General features: G+C 44.1%; 1 protein-coding gene across 1 annotated transcript in view; it reads right to left on the bottom strand.

Annotated features, from left to right (window-relative positions):
* PARP1 (poly(ADP-ribose) polymerase 1) overlaps nucleotides 1-3608 on the bottom strand; it is a 36030-nt gene extending 32422 nt beyond the window's left edge. The window contains exon 1 of the mRNA XM_081186369.1: nucleotides 3250-3608. Coding sequence (XP_081042495.1) covers nucleotides 3250-3369 — 120 coding nt within the window. The 5' untranslated portion in view covers nucleotides 3370-3608. The remainder of the gene's footprint in view (nucleotides 1-3249) is intronic.
* Between the last annotated feature and the right edge of the window lie 6582 nt (nucleotides 3609-10190).

Below are 10190 nucleotides of genomic sequence, written 5' to 3'. Positions count from 1 at the left end.
CAACAGGGATCTGAAGTATCTGTGATGGGGTTACGCTTCCCCCTAAAGGACCAAGTTCTTGGTTTGTGGTGCTCCTTAAACCTGGTGTTGGATACTCAGGTGAGCTCCATGGTCGAGTGGGGATTCAAACCATTGTCTCTCAGGTTCTAGTCAAACACTCTAACCACTGCACATCAGGCCATTTTTTAAAAAGAAGGCTGTTTAAGAACCATACTCTGTTAACTAGCATGAGTTCTGGAACATTCCCCCAACCACTGATGTAGTCAATGTAAAAGGGAAAAATGTAAAATGAGCTAGGGATTTCTGTGAGACAGTGAGCAGTTGCTAAGCATCTTTTCCTCACTAGAGGAGGAGCAGAACCCATCAAAATAACATTGGGATTACAAAACTTAGAATAACTTGTTGGGCCCAAGCGCTTCTGCAGAGTAATTACTCAAGGCATTAATAAACAAGAATTATTTTTAAATTTTGAATACTATAAAAGTATTTGAGGATTACCCAGCACATGCTAATTGAATTTCTATCATTTTCCAGATGTTTATACAGTGCTCTGTATGTTGACAGAGGTCTCTGAACCTTCCAAGAGAAATGCTTTCCATGTCTGATTTATGAATAATTGTAGCCACTAAATTCATAGCGGAAGACAATCTTTGAACATTGTCTTTTGAGTGGAGTAAGAAATCTGAAACCAAGGGACCTCTATCTGGATGCTTTTCCAGTTGGGAAAGGCTTGTGAGCAGACATGTCTTTCTGCTGGAGAAAGTTCACTTGTTTGCTGTTGATCTATGCCTGCCTGTTCACTTGAATTATTTGGTTTACTAGGCATTATCTTAACAGACTTGTTTCCAAGACAGTTATTCCTGCATGACCTAAATCTTTTGTTACCCACAGCAGCATGTGAGCAATCTATTTTTAGCTACAACTTTTTCTTTTAACAGAAGTCTGAGTCATTGCCACTCAGGTATGCCTTCACACCTTTCAGTTCTTGTTGCATAATCTCAGCTGTCAAATTGGCTTGATCAGGCTTTGAAACACTGATTTAACATGATGATAATCCAGAGCCTCCTTGGGCCAAAAAGCCATGTTCTCTTAAACTGCAAGCTCAGCCTATAATTCCAGAGCAGAGGGGAAGCTCCTGTCATGCCCCCAGACTGGAAACTCATGTTTGTGGTCAGACATTAAAACACAGACCCCCAATTTGGCTGTAACAGAAAAATGATTCAAGAAACCTCAGAAGTACTGAACTGCGGCATATCAGAGTTGGGAGAGGGAAACGGAAAGAGCGGGCACAAAGCTGGTGAATAATTCTCAGGCTTCATACACTGAACCATGCTTAAGTAATTGTAATATTAGTGCTATACCATTACAATGAGATGTGTTCACACATTACATTCAGTGAGGTTGCAACCTGTGAATACACCAGTAGTTGTAGTCTGTTTATCTGTGTACACAGTAGTTGCTGTACAAATCAACAAGTGTACATGTTCACAGAAATACTTGTGCTTTGGGGGAGACAGTTTGTACTTGCATTCAATGCAATTGTCTATGGGCTACTCATATTACAACTGTTTTCACCACCTTGTAATACTTACCAATGGTTGTGTTTTAAAGTCAGTGCAGCCTACCTGATTGGGTTATAATGTTAAGGTGCTGAGGCATATTTATTGGAGAACTAACAACAAATTTAGTAAGTAATGCTACAATCCTAGACCAGTGGCTTCCAATTAGCTAAGTACTGCAGAGTACTACAGACTCCCTTTTTTGTCAAAAGCCAAGCCATGGACTTTCGAAAATGTTGACAAATCTATGGTAGTTATTGTTACGTGAATGTTGCTGCAGACCCCTGGGTGGGGAATTGGAAACCACTGCTAAAGACAAGTCTCAGGAACACAATTGCTCTTTCAGGTAAATAGGCATGCACAGGGTTGAAATGCAAATTATTTAGAAGTAGTGTTGCCAATTCGCAGCACATGAGTTCTACAAGTTTTCTCATCACATATCTTTTACCACTGCTGTTACAACATTTCAGAATTTAAAACTAAGCTGGTGTATTATCAACATATGCCTATTCATGATATTATTTTGTTACATGTTATTGATTGATTTCTATGGAAGTAAACTGTCCATCGATAAGGGAGAAGGGGGTTGCTAGTATTAAACATTACACACAGAACCTCTGCCAAAATTCTAAACTTACTGCCCTGGGCTCCTTTGGAAGGAAGGTCATGACACAAATGTAATAAATAATTGCAAAACGAGAGAAATGGTACCCACAGAGATCTGATGAAAGCGACAACAAAGTATTGCCCAAGACAAGGCAAACTCTGCATAGAAAGCACAATTAAGTTTCCAGTTCTCATGCTTCTGGAGTACAGCTTGAAAACGTGTGACTGCATTATGTGACTGGGGGACTGGCACCTGATCTAATGTGTACCCTGAACCTAAACCAAGTCCCACAGAGTTTAAAAGAAGTTACTTTCTCCCTATTAAACCCACAGTATTTGTATAGCACATTGCCCATTTACCTGGGAGTAACAAGGTGCTTACTTCTCTCAGAAGCATGCCCCAAAGCCTGCATTGCTAGTCAACTCTCCTGATCGCCGCCAACCCAAGCGAGATCTTCAAGAGTGGCAACCAAGTTCTGATTTTGCACTTGGCGATCGGCTAGCTACAAAACCTGACACCGGCCACTCTGGGGCAGCTTTCCTCGTCGTGACCAAACCAACCCCTTTAGCCATCCGGAGGTGGCCGAGGGAGGAGCACGCGGATGACCAAGCCATGCGCAATCCTACGGCGCGTGTTACTTTATTTTTATACAGCTGCCTTCAGGTAAACGTAGCCCAGGGCGGTTCACCACGTTTTATCCAGGCGCCGCTCCACTCCCCTGAGTTGCTCGGAGCTTACTCTCGAGTAAATGTGCTTAGGATTGCAGCCTAAACCTAGACCTGCACGCTGAGCTGCTCTGAGGCAGCGGGAGGAGGAGGAGAACGACGGGGAAAGCCCCTTCGCCCTGCAAAGAGCGAGGCCGTGGAAGAGGGCGGCTTCTCCTCCGAAACCCGTATGCGGCACATGGCCGGGCTGCTCGGACCCCGGAAGGCTGCTGCTCCCTCTGGCTGCTGCCAGAAACAAAGGGCGGCGGCGGTCCCCGAGCAACCCTGGAGGCGCACCTACAAAGGCACCTGCGCCTCTGCAAGCAACGTGGCGCGGCTGGGTTGCCCGGAGCCCGCGGCGGCTGGTCGGGCGAAGTACCTGCACCATGATGGCCAGGCGGAGCGAGTCCTTGGCGATGTTGTCGCCGCATTTCTTGCAAGAAGCCCGGCCGCTCTTGGCGTACTCGGCCCGGTACATCTTCTCTGCAGGCTCCGCCATAGCTGCACCAGCAAGCCCGACCGAAATCAGCTCGGGCTAAGGAGGAGGAGGAGGAGGCGGCGGCGGCGGCAGCAGCAGCGGCGCCAAAAAACCAGCCGGATGGCTTCTTACACAGCCAGGCTCCCGCCCCTCGGTGCCGAGCGCAGAGCGATCGAGCCGCGCCCCGTCCAAGCCGTCTTTCTTTCGGCGATCGATTAGCCACGCCGCGCCCAGGAGTCCTAGGTCTCGAGAGCGACCCCCACAAACTCTCCAGGGAGGATGACGAGGAATCGTCGCGCTCGGCTGGCGGAGCCGCGAGGGAAAGGGCCGGCGGTCACGTGGTCGGCGAGGGCGTTCTATGGAGTTGCCCTCGGCGTTTAAGGGCGTTCTCCCTTCTCCCTCGCTCTGCCTCCTCTGGGTGGCGGCACGTGCTTGCTCCTTTTTCGGTAGGAAATCCTTTATGGAGTAGCCGTGCCGTGACTGAAAAGCCCTTCCGGATGGAATGCTGCTAAAGTCAGGCTGTTGTCCTAGGCGCGCATGTCCCTGGGAGTAAGTTATAATGGTTTACCGTAAAAAGATCCTCGTGCATGAGTGGATGGTATTTCTGCTTAGCTGGGAGTTAGCATTATTTTTATTATGTTTAATTGATTTTTTTTAACAAAACATTTCTTTTTTATAATATTTTTTATTAATTTCCACAATAAACATTACATTAAAAAAGAAATAAAAAGACATAAACAATTAAAACAACTATGTACACTCTTAATATTAAATCCATATTTTGGGATTCCTTTGAATCCCCTGACTTCCCTCCCCTCCCTCCCCTGGTTCCTTTGTATTATTTTCATTTATGCATGTCAACAAAGAATCTTTATCTCTAATTACCTCCTAATTTAAACATTGTCCATAGCGTTACAAGTGTTTTTAAAATCCTGCTAATATATTTACTTCCTTACATTGCTTTTGTATATATGCAATAAACATTTCCCATTTTTAAAATATTTGTTTTCTAAGATTTCCAGTTAGTTTAGCCATTTTCGCATTTTCCATTAACTTAATTTGCCAATCTTCCTTAGTTGGGATATCTTCTTCTTTCCAGTGCTGGACTAGCAGTATTCATGCAGCCGTTTTTGCATACATAAAGTTTTATACTCTTTAGGTAGATCAGCTCCTCTAATTCCTAATAGAAAAGCTTTTGGTTTCTTAACAGAAGTTATTTTAAACATTTTTTTCCAATTCATTATATATCATTTCCTATTTTTTAAAAATAACCTTACATTGCCACCACATATGATACGTAAGTTTTATGATTTTTACGAAACATCTCAGTGCCTTCCAGTGGCCTTCCATATATTGCTGGACCACAACTCCCATCAACACTAACTATTGTTCCTTCTGAATGGAACCAATAGGAGTGGAATCCAACAGCAACCAGAGGCTTACAGGTCTACTACCGTATAGAACTGCCCTTGATTTAGGACCAACTTCAGAATACTTCCTGCAGAGACCTTCAGAGTTGTTCTCCCACACTATTAGGCAGAAGACAGCAACTTTCAGTGCTAATGTCACAGGCTACTGGTTTTTGTATACACACACACACACACACACACACACATATATTTGGAAGCAACCAAAATGGAGACAATGGAGTGCACCTTCGGGGGTGAAGTCAACGTGCTGCGTTAGTAGCACCAAAGTAACCTGCCTAGGGCACAAGCCTGGGCAGAGTGTATGAAGGTCCAGACAACAAGACCCACCTCTCAGCCTTGCTGATGTAATCAAAAGGAAATCAGAACAGTATGTTTGGCACCAGCTTGACTGCAGGAGTTGCTGTGAGGAGGCATACAAGGTGCCATCCAACCATCTTGGGAACTCTACTCCAGATTTGTGTAGGCTTTACTTCTTGGCCTCTTGAAGGGGTCATGTGAGGTAGCAGAGGTTAAGGATGAGAGTTCCTTCTAGATGGGCTACCTTCCCAGGTTGATAAGCCCCACCTGCTCTTCACTTAAGCATGTGCAGAAACCACCACCTTGACCTTGGGACCCACTGTTAGTCTTGTCCACTCTCCTTTGGTCCCCACCCTGCACTCAGCTCTCACCTGTGGCTCCTTGAACCTGTCGGCATGTGGCAGCGGTCACACGCCGACAATGGCTTCAGCCGGCCAGCTAAACCAGCTGAGGGTAGCCAATGGGTCTCAAACCTTTGCTGAGTTAGGGACTTCCCCTGCATGCTTTTGGATAATATAATTGTTATAGCACCAAATTATTATATGTATTTGTTCAGGAAATAGATGGATTAGGGAATTGGAAACTTTCTTTACAATCACCTTAATTTAAACCAGTCCGCTGAGGACCTGATCCAAAATGCATTTCTTATGAGAGAGTAAAAATGGACAAAAGAAAGGCAAAGCATGCAAGGCAACTTAAAATTACATTTTCTCACTCCCAGTGAAAAGCTTCAGTTCCCAAAGGTGCTTGAACATAACTTGAACTGATAAGGTGACCTAAATTCAGTAGACGCAGGCTGCCCTATTTATAAAGATCTGTCATCGAGAGATTACCAGCAGATGAGTTTTCATGATGCATCTGTTAATTCAGGTAGGAACTGTAACGGACTCTTGGGGGGGGGGGTTGTGTCCATTGCTTAAACTAACTATGTAATGAATATTATGAATAGGGAAATGCATTAGCGGATTTGTTTGATTTGGTATTGTGAAGGTAATTGTGTATTAATGCAAATATTATAATGCAAATATGCTACTACTGCAAATAACAACAGTAACAGCCTGCCACCAGTATACAGGTTATAGGATTTGGGTGAAGAACAACTTGTAAATAATTGAAGTAAGTAATAAATAAACCTGACCGTGATAAGCACGCCAGAGGGTCATCTCACTCCCTTTCTCTACCATGAGCTGATCAGTCAGATGCTATAGGAGGCTGGGAACCATTCTTGTGGTATCAGCTAAGCATCAATGACAGATGGTCATCCAACCTCTGTTTAAAAACTTCCATTGCAGTCCCTCACCTTCCAAGGGAGTCTGTTCCACTATCAAACAGCTTTTACTGTCAGAAAGTTCTTCCTGATGTTTAGTCTGAATCTCCTTTCCTGAAACTTGAATCTATTGGTTTGGGGACTCCAGAGCAGGAGAAAATAAGCTTGTTCCATCCTCCAAGTGACAGCACTTTAGATATTTGAAGATGGGTATCCTATCTCCTCTCAGTCTCCTCTTTACCAGGCTTCACATACCCAGCTCCTTCCAACGTTCCTCATAAGGCTTGGTTTCCAGACCCTTGATCATCTTGGCTGCCCTCTGCTACACATGTTCCAGTTTGTCAATATCCTTCTTAAACTGTGGTGCCCAGAACTGGACAAAGTACTCCAGGAGTGGTCTGACCAAGGCAGAATAGAGTGGTACTATTACTTTCCTTGAATATACGTGAAATAAATACACCTGCCGTCCCCTGTGTGCAGGGTCCTGTGACACTCCAGAACCAAAGAAGCATGCTCTGTTTTCCTTATCTGAAGAACCCCACAGGGCAGGCATAGGCAAACTCGGCCCTCCAGACGTTTTTTGGGACTACAACTCCCATCATCCCTGACTACTGGTCCTGTTAGCTAGGGATGATGGGAGTTGTAGTCCCAAAACATATGGAGGGCCAAGTTTGCCTATGCCTGCCATAGGGGATCCTGCAGGCACTCCCTAATCTAAATATGCCTGAACACTGAGCTATTTGGGACACAGAGTCTGCCTTGATGGCATCTTCTGCAAAATCTGTCTATGTTGGGAAGGGGAGAAATTTGATTATCTCTGCACTAGATGGCACCACAGCTACAGTTAAAATGTGGCACATATAGGAAATACTCCATGGTAGAAATGGAAGAGACTCTTGTATTCACATTCCTTCCTGAGGGCCAAAGGACCACCTTTGTTGAATATGACTTTGCATTGGCAGGTGTGAGTTTTTCTTAAATGATAGCAGGGCAGGGGCTGGAAGGAGAGAAAAAAGGGGGCAGAAAATACTCATTGCAGTGCAGAGGGAAATGGTCTAATGGTATTTTCACTTTTGCCATGTTCCAGATCTGAACTGGCCCCTCCAAGGATGTGATTTAACACTGATAGACACATGCACAATACAATGTTACCTCGGGTTAAGAACTTAATTCATTCCAGAGGTCCGTTCTTAACCTGAAAGTGTTCTTAACCTGAAGACCACTTTAGCTAATGGGGCCTCCCACTGCCGCTGTGCCGCAACAGCGCAATTTCTGTTCTCATCCTGAAGCAAAGTTCTTAACCCGAGGTACTATTTCTGGGTTAGCGGAGTCTGGAACCTGAAGCGTCTGTAACCCCAAGTACCACTGTATGTAGTTTGGCCAAGAAAATAAGTTTCAGGATGTTGTTTTACAGGGACGGATTACTTGGGATGCAGGAGTATACCTGTGATGCTTGGTGTTTTTGTCATTTATTTTTATTTATAAATATACGAACCAAGTAAGAGGAAGCAGGCAGACACCCAGAGAGGCATCTGCTAGTCTTTGAAGCTACATCAGAGGCAACAGCATATGCCTGTATCTACCCAAGGCTACGTCATGCCAGCCAGCAGCAAGCGTTCAATCTGTTTTTCTCATCATTGCTTTTTAAAAATCATGCTTTGTTTTTTTAAAAAAAAAGACGTCAAGGCAATTCACAACAATTAGGTGAAAAGTTAAATAAGAGCTATCAAAAATACCAACACTACATTAAAAAACCACCCTCAAATCATCAATGTAAATCAGTGAAATATCCTGACGTTGAGTTGGAATCTCCTTTCTTGTAACTTGAAGTCATTGGTTTGGGTCCTTCCCTCTGGAGCAGCAGAAAACAAGCTTGTTGCATCTTCCATGTGACAGCCCTTAAGATATTTGAAGATGGCTATCATATGTCCTCTCTGTCTCCTTTTATCCAGGCTAAACATACCCAACTCCTTCAATTGTTCCTCATAAGGTTTGGTCTCCAGACCCTTGATCATCTTGGTCACCTTCCTCTGCATATGTTCTAGTTTGTCAGTATCCTTAAATTTCACTGCCCAGAACTGGACACAGTATCCCAGGTGTGCTCTGACCAAGGCAGAATAGAGAGGTACTATTGCTTCCCTTGATCAGGACCCCATAGTTCTATTGATGCAGCCTAGAATAGCATTAGGGGTTTTTTTTTGTTACTGTTGATTCATGTTAATCTTGTGGTCTGCTAAGACCCCTAGATCCTTTTCACAATATACATCAGGAGGCTTAGTTTGGTCAGAATTGAGTCTACACATCCAGAGTTAACACTAAATACAACTAAACAACAACAACAAATTTTACTTCTGGTCAGTGAGCCATCATAGCAGCTAGAGGGCACAAAAATTTGTGTCCTGGTTTTTTTAGACTCGTCTGCCCATGTACTATATGAAACCAAAGGGGCATATTGGTTGCCAGATGTGATTTTTTCAGATCTCCTACCTCACTATTTCTCCTCCAGCTCCAGCCACCTGAGAGAATGTCAGAGCCTTAAAGGGCCAGCCCTCTGGCCTGAAGGTGAGCCCTACTCTATAGCCTTCCTTCTGGTGTGTTCCTGTCACTGCTGGACTGACAATGTGGCGTGGGTGGCATCTGGTTCTTCAGGGGGTCTCAAGGGTCCAGGATCTGGCCTTATAGGCCCTGGTGATCTGAAAGGTTCCTCTGAAAATTCTTAACCAACTGCCTCAGGTGCAGAGGTCTTCCTCAGCCAGCTCTGAGCCCTGACCCAGACCTAGCTCCCCATCTGGTGCCCCTGCAGCCTCCATCTCTGTGCCCAAATCAGTGCTGGTTACAGGGGTCATGGAGCTTTGGATCATTTGCTCCTCCATATAGTCATCTTCAGCCCATATGCACAAAACATTTTAATTATATTTTTGTTATTTGTCTTGGGAGGCTCACTTTAGTGCCATATGATGCCTCTTGTCTTCCAAGTGTGTTTTTTGCAGAGGACATCGCTGCCCTTCCACAAGGGACTTGTTATATTGATGAATAAATTAGGCATAAAGATCTGTTTCTCCTGCTTCCTAATTATAGGCATACAGCTGTTTCCTCTCTGTAGACGTGCACATTCTGTGCACATCAGATTTCTGAGATACAACCACCCCTTCTGTTTGTAAATTTAACTGCTAAGAAGTTGTAATGAAGGCAGTAGAGAGTTATTGGCCCGTGTGTGGAGTTAAAACCCACGATCCCAGTGTCAATAAGGCTGGTCCGGGTGGGAGTGTCCACAGTATCCCAGGTGAGAGATGGGGTAGCATCCCTGGATGTTTCAAGATTGCAACTTGGATCCAAAATATGTACATCATCTGGAGCATGTGGGTGTTTTGTATACTATTTTTTTATTACTGTGTTGGGTATTACTCTCCTTCCTGTTTAGTTTTAAGCGGTTTTTTAAAAAATGTTTTGTACACATTTGAATGGGCTTTTTTGATTGATATTATTATTTCTAATTGTTTCTAATATATATATTTGAACTGTTAGTTGTTCTCTTGAAATGTTGTGAGCTTCTTTGGGCGCATTTTTGTGGAAAAGTGGCATACAAATAAACAGATGGTGATGAAAATTAAGCACAATATTACAAAATGGCAACCAGTCTCCAGCGAGCTCTTTTCAAAGGAAACCAGCCATTGGTAAACACTGTGCCCATGGAACTTTTCCAACACTATTAGAATTGGGGTGTACATCACAAATGTCCCTATGGGAAAACAATACCATGTAGCTGGGCTTGGAGAGGCAACTTTTTGGGTGTCACCTCTCTGGGGTTACTAACTGAACTGGGCTCCTCTTGTATCTTTAATAGTGTC

Source organism: Podarcis bocagei (genome assembly GCF_964188305.1).
Source record: "Podarcis bocagei genome assembly, chromosome: 3".
Classification (NCBI taxonomy): domain Eukaryota; kingdom Metazoa; phylum Chordata; class Lepidosauria; order Squamata; family Lacertidae; genus Podarcis; species Podarcis bocagei.
This window is presented reverse-complemented; position numbering and strand designations above follow the sequence as displayed.